The sequence below is a fragment of the Manacus candei genome, unplaced genomic scaffold, assembly GCF_025592945.1.
Source record: "Manacus candei isolate 608988 ecotype Guabito, Panama unplaced genomic scaffold, ASM2559294v1 h1tg000005l, whole genome shotgun sequence".
Lineage (NCBI taxonomy): Eukaryota > Metazoa > Chordata > Aves > Passeriformes > Pipridae > Manacus > Manacus candei.
In genome coordinates, this window is record NW_026138053.1 from 8,468,296 (window position 1) to 8,486,772 (window position 18,477).

Here is an 18,477-nt window from a genome sequence, read left to right on the forward strand (position 1 = left end):
TCCCTCCCATTTGGAGTTTTCTTTGTATGCTTGATAACATGGTGGAAATCCCTTATTATGCTTCTTTTAATAATGCTTTCACATGGCAAGGGGACATGATGTTTTAATTTATGCAGTACACATCATCCTTCGACAATTTGCTAAGAGGAGCCCTTGCGACCTAAGCCTGCGCCGAATACCACAAGTTTATGCAAAACCAGTGGTTTCCAACCTGTGGTCTCCAGACCGCTGGGAATTGGCGGAGTCCTTCCGAGGGGTCACCAGGAGGTAACCAAGAAAGCAGAGCCGCTGTCGGGAGGTTCAAACGTGCCGCAGATGGAGCCGCGCTGTCACCAGCGCAGGTCTGGGGCTCCCAAACTGGAAACTGAAAATCACCGTCTCAGGGTTTTTTTACTTTCTTACTCCTTTTCTTTTTTTTTCATCTCTGTACTCAATACACTGTGGCTGCAACCTCTGTCTCTTTAACTACCTGCTCAAGTCGATTAAAAGCAGTAAATTCAGAGGGGTAACCACACCACTCCTTATGAGTTAAGTTGTGTGAGTCAAAGTCTCACTCTGTTGTCAAAAAATAGTAATTAACCTTCAGATCCACTTGCTCCCCCCCTTCCAAATTAATTTTGCAGTATTATCACGCATCTTGAGGCTTCCAGTTTTAAGCATATAATGCTTCTGCTGTTAATGAAGCGGGTATCCACGATCAAGGGGAGCTGAGAGCCACAGACAATTGTTTGTTTGCCTTTATTTCTCACGCCCTTTGAAGGTTTTTCTTTCTCCTCTGTTTTGCTTTTTTTTTTTTTTTTTATTAAGTGACTTTAGCAGATTGTACCCTCGGAGCTGTGAATAATGGGGTTATTCTACAAAAATGGCCAAGGCTAGTTAAGACACACAAAGCCAGGAAATCCTTTCAGGGATGAAATCAGGACTATTTTAGGGGTGCCGTGTAAGTTGGAGACTTTGCAGCTCGGCTGCTGCATCGCTGCCAGGCACGGCCGCGCTGCGGGGAGGATCGGTCCTCCCCCGCCGGGGGCTCGCCCGGCCAGGGGGGGCCCGCACCGGCACCGCACCCGGAGCTGGGGGGGGCGAAGCGGGGTAGGGTTTGTGCAGAGCAGGGAGGGGATGTAAAGGTGGTCGCGCAAACGAGGATGAGGGGTTTGCCAGTGCCGGGTAACTTTGCCCGTGCAGCAAAGGAGCTTTGCTGGTGCAAGGGACGGGGAGTTCCCCGCGCTGGGGAGGGCTGCCCGTGCGAAGGGTGCGCATGGGGGGGTACCCGTGCAAGGGAGGGGTTTACCCGTGCCGGGGGGGTTACCCGTGCAAGGGAGGAGATTACCCGTGCAAGAGGGGGGTTATCCAAGCGGGGGGTGGTGGTGGTTATCCGTGCGGGATGGGGGGGTTACCCGTGCAAGGGGCGCTCGCAGCATCCACCCACAGCACTCCCCCACCGCCCTCCCGCGCAGGACCCCCGCGGCTGGGAAGGGGCTGGCGGGGGCGGGACACGCTGCGAGGCTGCCCGGCGTTGGGGGGTGTGCGGGGGATGTCCATGAGCCCCGCCGCCCCCCGGTGCGGGTCTCCTGTGCGAATCGCGGCGATTGCGGAAATAAGCGGGGGCGGGGGCGAGGAGGAGGAGAAGAGGGAGGTGGGCGGGAGGCTGCCAAATCGCTCGTAACTTCTGCAAAGTCCCGGGCACTGGAAGCCCACCAGGCAGAGCGGGGAGAGGTGGCGGCAGCGCCCGGATCCCCCGGCCCCGGCTCGCCCCGCGCCGCAGCCACCAAAACCCCAAAATCACCCCAAAACCCAAGGGGAAAAAATCAAAACCCCAATACATCCCATCCAAGAGCCGGCCGCAGTTGGCTGCGGCGGGTTTTCCCTTCCGGTTCCCAACGGCCGCGAGTTGATTTAAGCCATTAAAAAATACAAAAAAATCGCGGAAAAAAAAAAAAAAAAAGAAAAAAAAAGAGTGCCGCCAACCACCAGAGCCCGCAAAGTTTCTCCCGCACTGTTATCAGTGTTATGCCTGTTATCCCTGCCTGTGGGACGCGGCGCCGCTTAAACTCTTTTTTTTGTGTTGTATTTTTATCCCGATTCCCACGCTTTCGCAGCAGAGGGAATTCGCTATTGTGTCTGCGCGGGGTCTGGGCGCGGAGGGAGCGCGGGCGCGCAGCGCTGCGCCGCCGCCTTTCTTTTTTTTTCTCTTTTTTTTAACCTTTTTTTTTTTTTTTGAAAGGATTTGAGAAAACCGCTGAGCTTGACAGATTCCCCCCGTGTTTCCCCCTCCCCGCCCGTACGTGCGCGCCAGCCCCGCGCGCGCCCGTCCCGGAGCGGCCGCGGCCGCGCACAAAGAAACGCGCGCGGGCGCGCGCTGTGACGGACCGTGGCGCGGACCAATGGGCGGGGCCGTGCTCTGTGACGTCACCTGGCACCGCCCAATCAGCGCCGGGGGTGGGTGTTGCGACGTTTGAACTCTCCCGGGGGGAGGGGCGCGCCTTTTTTTCCCTTTTATTCCTCCTTTTTTTTTTTTTTATTCTCATTTTTTTCTATATATTTTTTTCTTCTCTTTTTATTTTTTCTCCCTTTTTTTTCTTCCTTTTTTTTCTCCTTTTTTGTTTTTTTCTTTTCCGCCGAAGTTGGCGGCGCCCGGCGGGGGAACGGGGCCGCTGGCGGGGACGGAGCCCTCGGAAATCTTCGGATTTAGCACCCAAAAAAAAAGAGGGGGGGGGGGAGGGGAGAAGAAGAAAGAAAGAAAGAAAAAAAAAAAAGCTAAAACTCCCTACATTTAAAAAATTATTTATTTTTTAAAGCATGCTTAACAAAACGCTGAGTTGGGAGAAATGAGGATAACTTGCGCGGCCACCCGTTTAGCGCTCAAATATACCGCCGGGGGGGAGGTGGTTTTGTTCTCCCTTTATTTTTTTTGGGGGGGTGTTCGCGGCTGCGGAGGGGCTGCACTTGACCGTGGCCCCTGCCTAGAGGGCGCAACCAGCCGTCCCGCGGCCAAAAGTCTCCCGAAGGGCGCCAAAAGTTACTTAAAAGATAATGCTGGAAACCGCAAAAGGCTGGGAACGGTGCGGCACGGACGGGGGAGGGACACAACCCACTCCTCCACCACCTCCTAAACAAGCTGCGGGGAGGGATTTTTCCCCTTATTCCCCTATAGATGGAATTTTTCCCTGCGTGTGTCGTCGTTCCCCCCACCCTCAAAAAAAAACCCCAAAAAAGCCTTTAACTACGCGCCTATAACTGACACGGGGGTCACCTAAACCGCCTCCAGCAGTAGTGGAAAACGCTATTCCCAAGCGGAAATGGGGGACACACACACCACCCGGGACACCCTCCGAGTCCTCAGGAGCGGGCTGGAGAGCATCCAAACCCCAAACCCAAACGTTGCCGGTGCCAAGACAATGCGCTTCAGAAGTGGCAGGAGGCGCGGGGGTATTTTTAATTTTAAGCGCTTCACTTTTAGATTTTATAAGTAAGGAGGGTGCGGGGGGTGGGGGGGGTGCGATGTGCAGCTGAATTCGTGTTGCTATTTTTTTTAAGAAAATTATTATTATTAAGTGGAATAAGGCACCCTCGATTTAAAAGCGCTTGATTTAAAATGACAAGTGCCAAAGGGGATGGGGAAAGTTGTGGAAGGCAACGCCGTTCCCTCCGGCACCCCCCCCCCCCCCACTCCTCCACCCCATCCCTCCACGGTCAAGGGCCGAGCGGAGCCGCAGCCCCCCACGGGAAGAGCAAAATAAATAAATAATAATTATGATTAAAAAAAATACACAAAACCTCCCCCCCTCCACCACCAAAAAAAACCGAAGAAAACTTTGAGTTGGGCTCCGTGCTCCGCGGCTGGCCGCGCTGCGGGGCGGCGGGGCGGAGGGAGGCGGCGGCGCCGCAGCCCCCTCCCCGCCCCTCCCCGCCCCCGCGGGCGGGCGGCGCGGGGCGCGGGGCGGGCGGTGCGCGGCGCAGAGCGGAGGGGCGCGGAGCGGAGCGCAGGGGCGCGGAGCGGGGGCGGCGGAGGGGCGCGCAGCGGAGCGCTATGCCTTTAACGGCGCGCGGGGCAGGCATGCCGAGCGCGTAGTGCGGGAAAGTCGAGGCGGGGTTAAAGTTCAGCTCATGGAGCGGCTCCGCGCTGGCTGCAGTTTGGCAGAGTTGGAAATGTGAAAGCAAGAAGCAGGCTCGGGGCTCCCCCTCCTCTCCTCTCTCTCTCTCTTTTTTCCCCTCCTCTCTCTCCCTCTCCCTCTCTCTCTCTCCCCCTCTCTCTCTCCCTCTCTCCCCGCACACGCACACCTCCAAACCGCAGCCCCCCGCAGCAGTCATGTATTCTCCGCTCTGTCTCACCCAGGTAAGCGGCCGCCGGGGCGCGGTGGGGCCGGCGCTGCGGGGGTGCGCGGCCGTGCGCGCCGGGGAAGGGGCACCACCGCCGCTCGCCGAAACTAACTTTGTTGCCTTTCGCTCGCATCCCCCCCCCCTCCACCCCCTTCCCGCACGGCCATTTGTGTCGGCACATGGCTAATGGCGCCTACTTATTAATGCTTTAATTAACGGGGGGGGCCGCGCGGGCGCGGTGCTGCGGGACAACCCCGCACGGCCCCGCCGTGCTTGGTCATCCGCGATCGATGCCGCCGATGCTGCCGCCCGCGCCGGAGCGCCCCGCACAGCCTCGCACCGCGGCCCCGGGGCAGCGCTGGAGCCGCTGCGCCGCTCCCCGCCCCGGGCACGGCGCGGCCCGCACCCCCGGCACCGCGCCCGGGGCTCCGCGGGAGCGGCCCCGCCGGCTCCGCGCCACCCCCCCGCCGCCCCGGGCGCGGACAGAGGGACTGTCCCCCGCACCTGGGCTCGCTCCCGCGGTGCGGCGCGGTGCAGCCGCCCCCGCGCTCAGCGCCCTCCGCACACCCGGAGGCCGCCGCGGCCGGGGACCCGTGAGCGTGTCCCCGCACGGACACCCGCAAACTTGTCCCGCGTGTGTCCCGTGTCCCCCCCCCTCGCCACCCTCCCGCCCGCGGATCGGGCCCCCGCGGGACTCGGCGCAACTTTTGCGCCCCCCGCTCTCGGCGGGACGGGGCTACGCGGGGAATGTGATGGGAGGGGTGTCGTTCCGCGGTGCCCCCCAGTTGCGCGGCCGCGGATCCCCCGGCCCCCCCTTTTTCCCCGCGCGCTGCTGCAGGACGCTGAATTACACCCCTTCAATTAGCAGGATATAATGGTTTAACGAGGAAATGCTTTGTGGCGGACTCAAACCCCAGATTATTTCCTCCTGCAGGAGATTTTGACTACATTATTCTTATTAATTTAATTGGAATATTTTTTTTCTCCCGGTGAGAAAGCCTCTCCGGGCTCTTTCCGCCGAGAAAAAGGCAAGGAATTGCAGAGAGAGGGGCGGCAGCTTCCCAGGCAGCCCGAAGAGCTGCAAAAGTTTCATCCCCTTCTCCGGTCATGGTCCCCTCTCCTTCCCCAGCCTCCTCCAAATTTTGGGGTGCTGGTGAGGAAATACCAGGCCGGCGGGGACACGAAACTCCAAACCGTACACTTGCTCAAAGGCAGGAGGAAAACAAGAGCAAAAGGAGTTTGCAGAGGTTGGGATGCAACTCTGGGCTCTGCCTGGACAAAGTTTGTGCTTCTAATTCAACTCTGAAAAATACCTGGTTTTTGTCAGCTCTGCAGCTGCAGGAGGGACCCCCGGACACTCCGTGCAGGGCCCGCAGCACCGACTCGCTTGGCATCTCCACGTGGGGCTCCTTGGGCTCAGTAGGCCCAGTTGCACATTAAGGAGAGAAAATAAATCCATGGGCTGGTTACTCGTGGCCCAGTCATGTTATGTGTCCCCCCCTCTTTCTTTTTTTTTTTTTTTTTTAAGTTAAAAAGAAAAAAAAAGGGCAAAAAGCCCAGCATGTGCTTTGACTCCGTTAGGAAAATCTCGCATTCTTGCTGCACGTTTGGAAAAGTAATATAAGGATTAGAGGCCTCCTGACAAACTCTTCCCTCTGAAGGATCAATTAGGTGGTTCTGTCATTTTTCCATAGAAAAGGGGGTGAGCCCTGAGCCACTGCAAGCAATTCAAGCAATTTCCTATTTTATCATTTCGGGAGCTTTTATTGATACAAGTTTTGGAACAGAATTTTTTTTTTTTTTTTTTTGGCAAGTTTTGGTTCAAATTTAAAGGGAAGCTCTTGAAAGTGGGTTAGACAAGGAAAACAAACAGAAATCGTGGTTCTGAGCATATTTAACCAAGCCCTGGAACCGAAATGGGCACGAGCATTTTGTATCATCTGTCAGGAAAAATCCAAACATTGTTCCATTTACGTATCTGCTGAGGAGCTAGGAAATAGTTGGGGAACATATGCACATCTCCTCATAGATTTACAACTAAATGGATTGTAAAAATATTAGCAAGGGTCGCTGTAGCTGGCTTAATTTCAAAAGATCTGCAGGAATACATTGTTTCAAAGCCTCCTTTGCAGGATTACATTATTGCGGGCACCTTTGGGCTGGGTTTGGGGCTCTTTTATCATAGTTCTTTTTTTTTTTTTTTTAACATCTTTTTGAAGAGCAGAAGAGAATTTTGGGATAACAGTACCAAATTGTGTGGCCCAAATTTTAGGTGCTGCTTAGAAACAGACAGCTCTCGGAAGAGCTGTATCCTCAAACTTTGGAGAATTGTGCAATAAAGAAAAAACCAACTTTTTATTATCACTTTCCCAGCTTTCTGGTGTCTTTTATTTTTAGGTGACCCATCCAACACCAAGGGGGGAAAGTAAACAGCTTTATCACATACTTTCAAAGTTTCCCTTCAAGCTAACTTGGGGAAAGGGAAAGATCATTGCCTTTTCCACCAGTTCCTTAAAATCCTTCTATTTTGCAGTGAGACTGCAGACAAGTTGTGTATCTGTTAGCATACTTGCACTGACACATTTCCAAAACTTTTTGGGTGTTTTGGGGGGCTGTAATAATGCTGAAATAAATAACTATATTGTGCAGAAACTGCTCCCCCCTCCTCCGTCCCCGCTTCCAGCCCAATTCTGTTTGATCAGTCCTGGCTGCTTTTATTTCCACTTGAACTTTGCTAATACCTCACCGCTGAGATTGAAGCGGTGCAATTTTCCGGAGCAACGTGTTTACCAAGACAGTTTGAAAGTTGGTCTGTTTATGAGTCATTAACCTTTTCTCTTCATACACCATTTTGAAAAGACACATTGGAGTCTAATAGGGACGTGCACACCTCGCGCACGAGCAGCGGTGCTTCTCGTTTACTTCAGCCACAGACCCTGACTTTGCACCAAAAAACATCATCTTTTTTCCCCCCCCTCCTTCTAAAGTGGTTTTGTGTTTTTTTTAAAATTTTTTTTGGATGTTGTTTTTACCTCCCCTTTCAGGTTCACATCGTAGAGAAATCAGCTTTAGCGCAGGTTAAAGCAACTCTCTCTTGGACAGTATCCAGTGTTGAGCCAAAAAAGTCTCGAGCACATGAGATCAAGCAGGACAAAGCGCTGCTTAAAGCAGAAAAGTTAAAATATTTCAGGATGTACCAAGACGTGTTTGGAAAGTGGGAAGGCTGGAAGCGCTACCCTGGCTCGCTCTGGGGCTGTCGAGCCTCTCTGCTCTGTGTACCTTTGCAGATAAACTTCCACTTGACAAAAGGCCTTTTTTCCCTGACTCTCCCTGAGTGGGGAAAGAGAAGGACAGGAGGGATCAAGAGGGAGGGTTTATTATTTTTAATAGCTTGTAGGGACCTGTAGTTTTTATATTTTTCTTCTCTTCCCCCCTCTGCCCCCCCCCCCCCCCCCGTGAGAGCTGTTTCTGGTGGGTGAGAGCAGCTCCATGTGCTGGGATTGTGCCTCCTCTCACTTTTTGAATCTGCCGACTGCAAACTCGCAGCAATCTTTTTTTTTTTTTTTAACTTTATTGAAATTTGAAACTATCATCTTTTCCCATAGAGGAGGGAGAAAAAAAAAAAGAGGAATGTGCCAATCATTGGGGTGATTTATTTTATTTTACCTGCTTTTATTTTAACAATCCTAAATAGTACTTTGATTACTGCCGCTTTGCTCTAATGAAATATATTGTGCTGTTTGGGAAGTTTTTAACAATATGTGTTTAAAATAAAAATAAATGCAATGGTATTACCTATAGATTTAAGTATTTATAATTCTGGGGCCACTTAGAATAAGTGCAATGAAAGCTTTTGGGAAGTCAGCAGAAGGTCTTGAATTATGACAGGATTTTGCTGGTAGATATTTTTACTATTGATTTCTCAATTTTTCATAATTTCTGAAAAGAAAATGCAAATTAAAATGAAGTGTTGAAAGGAAGTAAAATGTCTCTTTTTATAACAATATTTATGCAACCTGCGATGATTTGGGTAGGAAACGTACTCCATGGGATAATTAAAAAAAAAAAAAGTTAGTTAATCTGAAAAATCCCCAATGTTTTCTTGCAGGAATAGGCAGCGGGTGGCTTTTCCCATGCTGGGGAAAACTTTGCACAAATTACTTTATTTTTCACTCCTGGAGGGCCCAATCCTGAGTAAAGGAGGAACTGGAAGCAGGGACGTCCCCAGCCCACAGTGCTGGATCAGGCCCCACAGGCTGGATACGTTTTTATGTGCAGCCTGGAGTTCGGTCATTCATTTATTCCAAGAAAAAACAAGAAGCGTGACCCCAGTATATTATAATATGTTTTGATCTCTTAGGCTGATTTATGTAGTACTTTCTGAGAATATATATAATTTTTTTTTTAAAACAAAATCAAGGGGTCTTTCTCGCTTTTTTTTATCGTCAGCATAATTTTAATCGGGATTATTTTTGTGCCAAGGGACAGGGGTGATCTTTAACTCCTCGTTACACAAAACAAGCAGTGTCTCTGGATGGCCAAACTAACTTTCCAAGTAGGGCATTTCTTTTTAAATATCTAAAAATATCTGACACAATTAATAATTCTTCACATATTTGCGCAAATTGTGCTACAGTTTTCTGTTACTACAGTTTTCAATTTTTCCTATTGTTTTTTATTTTATTTTATAGAAAGGCTCAGAGTTTGACTTTCCCTTATATGCCCAAATGTCAAGTTTTTGGTTTTTTCTTTTTGACAAAATATACACAAAACTTAAAAAAAAATAAAAAAATTGCAAGACTTGCTTTTTTTAGGATTTTAGTGTTATTGTTGCACCCGCAGGATAAATCGACTGCGGTACTTTCTACTCCCTTCACCGTTTCAGGAACCAGAGTGAAAACCACTGTTCGTTGTAATTGTATATACAGCTATAGCGACATTTTACTATACTGCCGGCTGCTATTTCCAAATATATCTTAGGGAAAGTTTTACTATACTTTAGACTTCCCCATACAAACATTGATTGGCATCCAAATGTTTAGGATTTGCCAAATTGGCGGGCAAATGCTGGCTACACTGCAAGCAGCGGGGTCAGGGAGAGAGCAAAGGGAGATACGCGCTCCGCAAGTGGACTTAGAGCCGTGTTTTTAGCTTTTAAATCATTCTAACTTTTTTATTTTTTAGAAATTTGGGGATTGGGAAAAGCGGGCCCCAGCGTTGCTCCATCTCCGTCTGGGCACTTGGTTGAAGTTGGATGCTGTTTTTGGGGGCGGGAGCGGAGGTTTTGGGTTGGTACAAGGGGAAGCGGGGATGCGGCAGTGGAGGGTTCGGGGTCTGTCAGTGAGGGTTATGAGTCCCACAGCCCTTAAAGCCCTTTATAAGCACCCTTCTAATTCTAACCATCCCGCGAAAGCCCCATTTCTGGAGGCTCTTTCTTGATGGTTTCGGTGACATCGACCCTTCTCTGTAACTTTTTTCAGGATGAATTTCATCCCTTCATCGAAGCACTTCTGCCTCACGTCCGAGCGTTTGCGTACACGTGGTTCAACCTGCAAGCCCGAAAAAGAAAATACTTCAAAAAACATGAAAAACGCATGTCAAAAGAGGAAGAGAGAGCCGTGAAGGACGAACTGCTAAGTGAAAAACCCGAGGTAAAGCAAAAATGGGCATCCAGACTTCTGGCAAAGCTCCGGAAAGATATCAGGCCTGAATTTCGGGAGGATTTTGTTCTCACAGTCACAGGAAAAAAGCCTCCGTGTTGCGTTCTTTCCAATCCAGACCAGAAGGGCAAGATGAGAAGAATTGACTGCCTTCGCCAGGCAGATAAGGTCTGGAGGTTGGACCTTGTTATGGTGATTTTATTTAAAGGTATTCCGCTCGAAAGTACTGATGGCGAGCGCCTTGTAAAGTCCCCACAGTGCTCTAACCCCGGGCTGTGCGTACAGCCCCACCATATAGGAGTTTCTGTTAAGGAACTCGATTTATATTTGGCATACTTTGTGCACGCAGCAGGTAAGTGCCTTTCTATACCACCTTCTCCAATTTTTCGGTTATCTCTGTGCCGGGTGCTGTGCCCCGGTGGGGGCTGCATGTGCCGGGGAGGGAGCAGGGGTTGGTGGTTTTCGCTCTCCCGGGGTGGTGAGGAGGGTGCCAAAACTTCCCCCCTCCCTTTTATTTTTTTTTTCCATGGGTTTTTAAGGTGCAGCCACATAAAAGTGGCTCTTGTTTTCCCATGGTTAACAGCATTTCGGGCATCCTTCACAGGTGTTATCCTAAATGTTGTCCTAGAAGGGCTCACAGCCAGACACGGCTTCCTTTATCCTGATTTTGGGGGAAAACAGATTTTAATTGATTTTTTTTTAAATAAAATTTGTATATGTTATGCATAAAGTAGTGCAAGAGGGCTAGAGATGCTTGAGGCCTGTGAGTCAGGAGTACCAGGTATCCTCACCCCATGGGGATGAGATGAGGAGCATAAATTCCACAGGACTGGGCTTGGAGGGAAAGGAGAAGACAGTCCCTTGATAGCAAACCTAGTCATCAGGTTACAGCAAGCATGAAACAAATATCTGCATAATCCTAGGGGGAAAAGAAGACACTTAAACCCCCCCGAAATATCACAGTTTATATACCTAGAAGCTAAGGAGGTCTTGAAAATAATTCCTGATTTGATAATATTGTGCTTACTGGGGGGAGGACTGAGATGTTTTTGTGTGTGATGAAAATCTTGGGATCCCTGACTCCAACACAAAGTACACTCTGCCCGCGGCGTGACGCGGTGTACCCAAAAGATGTGTAGTATGTTGACTGGATAAAATAATATTGCAGTTCTCCTGAGTGATTATAGTGCAGAAATATGTGTGTGCGTGAAGTGCAAGGCCCTGAGTTTCATGTACGGGATGCTTAGGCCACCCTGCATATCCTGACTTGTGAGTTGAGGGGCTGGACAGGCTGGAAAAAAAGAGGAGCAGAGGGGAGAGGAATCATATTAGTAGAAACCACTTCTACGTAAATATTTATCGGTAAGGAAACTGAGTGAATTACAGCCCTGGGAGCTCTGCACTTCCCATGCCAACTTCTTTCGGAGGGTCTTGCAGAAAGTTTTGACTCCTCCAAAGTTCTTCCGTGCTGAGTCCCTGGCCGTGGTTGTTGCGATAGGCAGTGTCACCGCTGGGATTTTATAGATATGATCCCTGTTCGGAAATAACTTTCGAGTGTCCTCGTGGTATTTCCTTCAGATAAGCTGCAACATTTGCTTTACACTTCAGTGTGAGGTGGTAAATCCTATTGCTCGTTTATGACAAAGGGGAAGTAGACAAATATTGGGGAAAATTATTTATTTACACTGCAATTTATTATGGCCACAGTGAAGGAAGGATTATGGATTAATGGCTAACTGAAGGGAGGTTGGGACTGGGGCATTTCAGGTCACTTCCCGTTCCATCTCCAACCTTGAGGAGACTATGGACTTGCACCCCTTTTGTCTACCTTAGTTTCCTCCTCTGCATGTCGAAGTGGGATGATGCATTTAAAGTGCTTTGATATCCACAGCTAAAACTGCTATTTACTCTCCACGACACACAGGTTTTTATTATTTAGATTTATATATAGCATGGTGCTGGTAAATACTGGTCTGTATTGTGTTTCCCAAGCAGCCCTCCATGGAGCGCACAAGTTGTTCATAGAAACCAATGGTCTTGGCTTAGCCTGCCTGTAGGGTCGTAAAAATGTAGGATGGGGAGAAAAGAACCAAACCCAGGGGTGGAGGTATTTCAGGGAGCTTGAAAGGATCCTCTCCCTGTTATAACAGTCGGGCAATAGACGTTATAAAAGTTCAATATTGTGATTAGGGATATCCCATCTTATCAGCACGCTGGTGGCAAACAGTGGCTTTGATAGCAAACTCTTATTTATTTCTGCCTTCATCGTCAACAGGCAGCAATCGTACTAATTGTCCTTTGGACTACGTTTGCCACAGAACCTTAGCACGAGGCCTCGACTTGGCTTTTTGGGGTTAGATTTGTGGATTTGTGTGAGCGGTAATGCGCTTGTGCGAAGCGCACCACTTTGTGTTTTTGGCCGTTGTTTGCTGATTGCACGCATCGCATTGTGCTCTTAATGCTGTAGCGTGTGCTGGCGTATTCCTGCTAAACCTCAGCGGGGAGGGGGACAAAATGATTTTTGGGAGGTAGCACAGCGCGGTCACCATCCATACCGCTTCACAGAGGTGTACCAAAAGCCTTGCGTGCAGGCTACCTCTTTTTCCCCCCCCCTTTTTTTAATATTTTCCCCCCTCCGATGTATCCCAGCAGTCTTTGTTACACCTGAACATTGGCCAAGTAGACAGCCATTGGTTCCCGCAGACCCGCAGTAATGGCAGCTTGTGCCGGGTGCGCAACAGGAAAATTACAAAAGAAAAAAAATATTAAGGGTCCTTTGTCTCCAACTCCATCAGACCTCGCTCCCTAAATGTATGGACTGCATATTTATAAGGAGGAAGTCACCAGTGCAAATATTAGGTAGGCTGGTCAACTTACATATAGCGGATTTGACAAGCATCTGCTATAGTACAGAAGATTTGTAAACACTAAACAATGTTTTTACCTCCTTAAAAGTTTTGAGAAGTTGCCAGTATTGGCAGGAGGCACAGACTCTGAAACGTGCTTGAAGATACGTGCCAAAACCATTGTGACCTTTTCACCCATAGTGCTCGCTTCTCTTTTTCTTGTTGTTTCCCCCCCCCCCCCCCCACTTTTCGTCTTCTTTTTTGGGCGAGGAGTATTCTTTTCCAAGATGCCCTTATTCAAGATGACTTCGGCAGCAAGATGTCCCTTTCCTTCTAAACATGTAGGATAATTATTGCTTTGAATCCACGCTTTTTCTTCAGTAGGCAGTATCATCTGTAAGGGAACACATGTGCACAGATTTAAATAGTGCTTCTTACAAAGCTACTGAAATCAATTATTCTCTTTAAGAACTGGCTAGAAAGAGAAAACAAAAATATGCAAATAGGCAAACTACATGTCATTTTCATTAAAAGGAAAAAAAGAGAAATTTATTAAAAAAAAAAAAAGGAAGATCGGTGTTTTGTGAATTAGAGGTTGACCAAAAAATGTATTGAAATCTAGAGTATTACTCTCACATTGCAGTTTCTAATCTGCTTAACTAGAAGCAGGCAGCATTTTCATACCCTGAACTTGGATTCGCTTTTTAGTTTTCACTTATTCTGTGCTTGTATCAAATGACAAGTTGGAAACCATTGTGGCAAACCGTTTTCTTTGTGGGAGTCGAACAGTAAAGCTAATTTATGACCGGTCCTTTACCAGATGATCTGTATCAGAATCTACAATATACTAGGCACGTGGCAAGGTCACAATTTAAGTTGTTAAGGTCACAACCTTAGCCACCAGGCATTTGACCTTTTAGATAAAGTTAACCTTTGTTCATTAGTAGGCACTCAACCGAGAACTTTCTGGAGTTTTTTACTGCTTTGGAGTTCCTTCTGCTAATGTGATCAGATTGGAGAATAGATTCACAATAGAAGTAGTTAAATTTTGTGAGAGGTCACAGTTTTTAGAGCCTTCTCTAGTAGCCAAAACTGGATGGTGGGCCAGGAGGCGATGCTGCAATGCCTGGTTTATTTTTTTGGCCGACCATCGTTACATGCTTCGGGCGAGAATTAAGCTCACGAGGTATTTGTGGCAGAGAAAATCTTTTAATCTTTCAGAAGGACATTCAAAAATCCCAAATTTAAGAAAAATCTGGGGCTAGGGCTTTATTTACATGAGCTCATTTTTCCGTTCATGTTTAGACTAGAAGCCAGCGAAGATGCAAGAACTCAGCCTTATTTCTGTGATTGAAAATTTATTTAACCTCTGAATATGCTCTGTGGCTAATTGGTGGGCAGTGGTATAGAGCACATGGCCTTGAACTCTAGGCAGACCCATTTTATGTTCCCATCAGCAGATTTAAAATATTTCTACTTGGACCACCACAAAGAGGCATTGATGGGGAATAATGCAAAGATGGGTTTAGGCAGAAAGCGCCTGCAGATAGCCCATGAACCCGTGGAGATACTGGGGGGTCCAAAAGGTATCTGAGGCTTTGTGCTGTAATCTTTTAGTACAATTGGTATTGATTGTTGCTGCATTAATCCTGTTAATAGCCGCAGCCGGCCCGGCGTGTCGCAGGGATGGCAGAGGTGTCCTGACAATACCGTACGTCACCGAAAGAGCTGTCGCAGCGCCTTGAACTCCCGATCGCTGCTCTGCAAAAGTGGAGTGTTCCATGGTGGAAACTATTACTGGCTCATACAGAAACACACACCATATTGTTTACTTAATTATGCTGTAGTGAAGGCTCATTTTTAATTATTTAGCTGACTTTCTTGCTTTGCTCTGATACCACATTTATTATTTAATTTAAAATCAAAAGGGCTTGCGCTACTGTTAGTTTTTGATACGTTTTACTTTTGTTTTGGCTATGTTATTGTCATTCCATCGTATGGGTAATCCAGATAGCCGTGATATGCAGATTGGCCAGATGGTCATGTTAACAGATTGAGAACCTACTTCCCACTGCTAAAGAGCAGGTGTAAGATCAGTGGGCTTTTTTTTTTCCCCTCTCCTTTCCTCCCAAGTTTCAACCAAAATGCTCTTTAGACAGCTCATAATGGTAGTTAAAAAGGGGCACATTTCAGATGGTGTTTATTCTGTGGAGATAATACGTAATGTACATGTCATTTTTACGCGTGTCTGAAGAGTTTTAAAGCATCCGTGACATTCCCTCCATCTATAATGCTTTGGAAAACCTACTTCCAGCCTGTGGCTGTTCCAGTGTATATCCAACATAGTCCTTAAAGTTTTGTTCTACAGACAGAGTGCAGTTACTCTTACCAAAAGACCATTCAGCCAGCTTTGCAGAAGGTATCTCGCACATGTTCCCTGCACAGGGCTCCTTGAGCACGCCCAGGGCAACCTGAGCAGATCAATGTTCAGCGGAGATTTTAATGTCTGGGGACTCATAGAGTTGTTTTTCTACTCCATTATTTTTTGCCACAGTGAGACATCTGTAGTTTTAAAGAAAAAAAAAAAGTAAAACTAAGACATCTTGCAGTATTTCTGCCCTCAAGGAGTAACAGGAGAAGGCAGATTTTGTGTTGCTTTAGCGTTATAAACAGTACCCCTAAAAAGTCAGTGGTGGGAGCCTGGGTCTGTATCTCAGTTGGGAGAGGTAAGGAGAGGACAGTTACAGCAGATCAACATCCCAAATTTCATTCACCCACCTATCGCGGACAAGCGAGACACAGCGACCTACACACCCCGCATGGCACGGAGAGATATCTCCATGTATGGATGCTCTCCTCTTTGGGGAGTGGGACCGGCTGCTTGCTGCAGCCACAAGCAGGGTGGTAGCTGACAGAAGAAGGATTTAGGTGGGACAACTGCTCTCCCTGTGCAGTTGTAACTGAGCCGGTGAGTATCCGTGATAATTCAGATACTAACTGGTGCGGCACTTGGGACAGTCTGCTCTATCATGAACCCCTGGCAGGAGTTCAGTCATGTGGTTTAGCTTTTCCCTTTCTCCAACAACAACAACAGCAACAACAAATAAACACGGGATAAAGGCATATTTTGTATGCTCAGGATGTTTTCCAGGTGATGGGTTTGGCCGGTATAAGGGTGTGTTATTTCCATACCTCCCTGTTTCGAGGTACAGAAGCAGGAGAAGCCTGTGAGTGGTAAGAAAGTCGCCCAACACTGCTGGCTTTTCTACAAGTGACTGCACTTTTATATTTCCCTTCTTTTCCACCCAATGATGAATAGCATTAATTTAGATCTATTTAAGGCGAGTGTGGGAGAAACCACAATCTTTGTTGTGGTCACTGCTGTACACAGCGGGGCTGAATGTTTCTCTTGGTTGAGGCCTCAAAGCTGAATCTGGAGAACCCAAAACATCGTGTCAGCTTTTCAAACCCTTCAAAGAGACAGTGGAATCCTAATTGTTCATAAACCCCAGTATTTATTATTGCAATTATGTATTTTCTCCCCATTCGGATGTAAAGGAAAGGGCATCCCTCGCTTTCCGTGCCTTGAGCTTCTTCACAGCTCCTCCTCCTCCTCCCCCTGATGCTTCTGGCTCAGGCACTGGCGAGGTTTTTACAACCAGCAAACAAACCCCATCCTGCTGCTCCAAAAACCCTCAACCCCTCCCAAAAAGCCTGTGCTTTGCAACACATGTCCCAGAGTGGGACCCTCTGGGTGTTGGGGACTGTCCCCAGTGGAATGGCTTTGGGGCATCCTCATTGGGAGCCATGGATCTGGCTCTGCCCAGCTCCCTTCCGCACAGACAAGGGCTGGAGCTGATGATTAAATTACAGGCTGTAAATTCAGGGGAAATTATTTTAGCCTCCTAACAGCAGCTGACCTGGAGGTTTCCTTATGCCAGTGAGGGCTTTTGGTAGATAAGGGTTGTCGGCGGACTAAAAATCATTTTAATCATTTTGGTTTTCCCATTCATGTGGTACAACCACATCTCTAGTGTTGTTAATTATTGCTGATATTATGGGAGCCACCAAAAACCCTGGCTGGGATCAGCACATGGGTCATGGTGCCTTGGACGTGTGGGGCAGTTTTATCCTAGCAAGGCATTGCAGTGTTTTATCCCCAGTTGCAAGGGCAGTGTCTGGGCAATCCCCTCATCACAGTGTAATTAATTTTAAAGAGAAAACAGCGTTATTTATATATATTTTTTAAACGTTTCTGGCTACCATCATCCCATGTCCCCACCCCAGGGGTGGCTGTGGCACCTGAGCTCAGCCTGATGTGTAACACCATCATGGCTCGGCACACAGGAGGAGGATGTGGCCCTGTAGAGTGTGGATTTGGGCTGAATTTGAGCCGCTGCCTGTAAAATACACGAGGGCCTCCATTTTGTGTGCCAGGCTCTCATGTGTGAGTCAAAATGGAGAGCGGCGCGGTTGAGTTTGGCCTAGAGCGAAGCGGGTAGGCTTGTGTTGCCCTCAGTCCCTGTGCCACTGCAGTGCACCCAGACCCACAGTGAGGCCCAGGAGGGGTGTCCTGAGCTTATACATCCATCAGCTCCTCCTAAGTGGGTCTCGATCTCTTCTCCAGGTCTTTAATATCCACCTTGCCAGTCCGAGTGCTCTCCCGGTGTCGTGGCCCAGCCGGCACGTTGGCTCTGGGGCCGGCATGAAGGGCTCTGGGGAGCTGTTCCTCCTTCCCACGGGCTTTGGTGCACATCAGTGCCATTAGATCAGCGAGATAAAATCAAGACGGGTTTAATGACATGCTCTTCTGAAAGTTTCCTGGATTTCATTGTTTGTAACTTGGACCTGAGTCGGGTTATTTACACATGAGGATTAAAAAGCTGCAAACAACTGTGTGATTTTTAGGGGCTGAAAGCAATTAGCATATGTGGGTAGGAGGATACACAGCATGTCTGCGTTCCTTTAAAATATAAATCACAGTTATTTAATTATGCTTGGAGAGGGCAGATTTAAGGATATACTGCAAAATGCATTACCTATTATACCAACATGATAATCTTATTAACCTTGCTTTCTACTTTTTAATTTTATTGTGCACCCTGTACAACTCTTATGATATCAAAAATAATTACTTGGAGAATACATGATGTCAGAGGTCTGATATGACATTTATCTTCACGAGTGAGGAGAAGGCTCTCTCGTGCATTGCATTGCAGCATGGAAGGCATCTAGCAGGTCCACACCAGGGGAAGGAAGTGGGGATGGGTGTCGTCAGATGCTCTTTAATGCATAGAAGTGTGTGTTTGCGGATTCATGTTGTATCTGAGGGATGGCTTCATGAAACTTGATGCAATTCAGCATCCTCAGACCTCCCAAAATATATTTTCTTACATGTGCCATACAACTCCTGTAGGTGAGCCAGTATTTCAGGGTGGCTCCATGCATCCAGCCCCCAATTCCAGTTGGATCTCCTGTTAAACCCTGCGTTCTCCATCCCATCCCTCACTCTTTTTTTTTAATCCATCTCTCCTAATGTTTGAGATGTGTTGATATTTCCCCCTTTATTTTGGGAGGGAATGGGTGAGGGTGAGGGGAAACAAACGCCATAATAATATCCTTTTCCAGAAGAATATAGTTTAATTTTGTGTGTG

At 48.0% G+C, this 18,477-nt stretch overlaps 1 protein-coding gene across 13 annotated transcripts in view; it reads left to right on the plus strand.

Moving 5' to 3' along the window:
- Nucleotides 1–3,973: 3,973 nt before the first annotated feature.
- NFIA (nuclear factor I A) overlaps nt 3,974–18,477 on the plus strand; it is a 251,913-nt gene continuing 237,409 nt past the window's right edge. For all 13 annotated transcript variants that reach the window (XM_051796575.1, XM_051796589.1, XM_051796620.1 and 10 more), the window contains exons 1-2: nt 3,974–4,333; nt 9,798–10,329. In XM_051796575.1, coding sequence (XP_051652535.1) covers nt 4,307–4,333; nt 9,798–10,329 — 559 coding nt within the window. In that variant the 5' untranslated portion in view covers nt 3,974–4,306. The remainder of the gene's footprint in view (nt 4,334–9,797; nt 10,330–18,477) is intronic.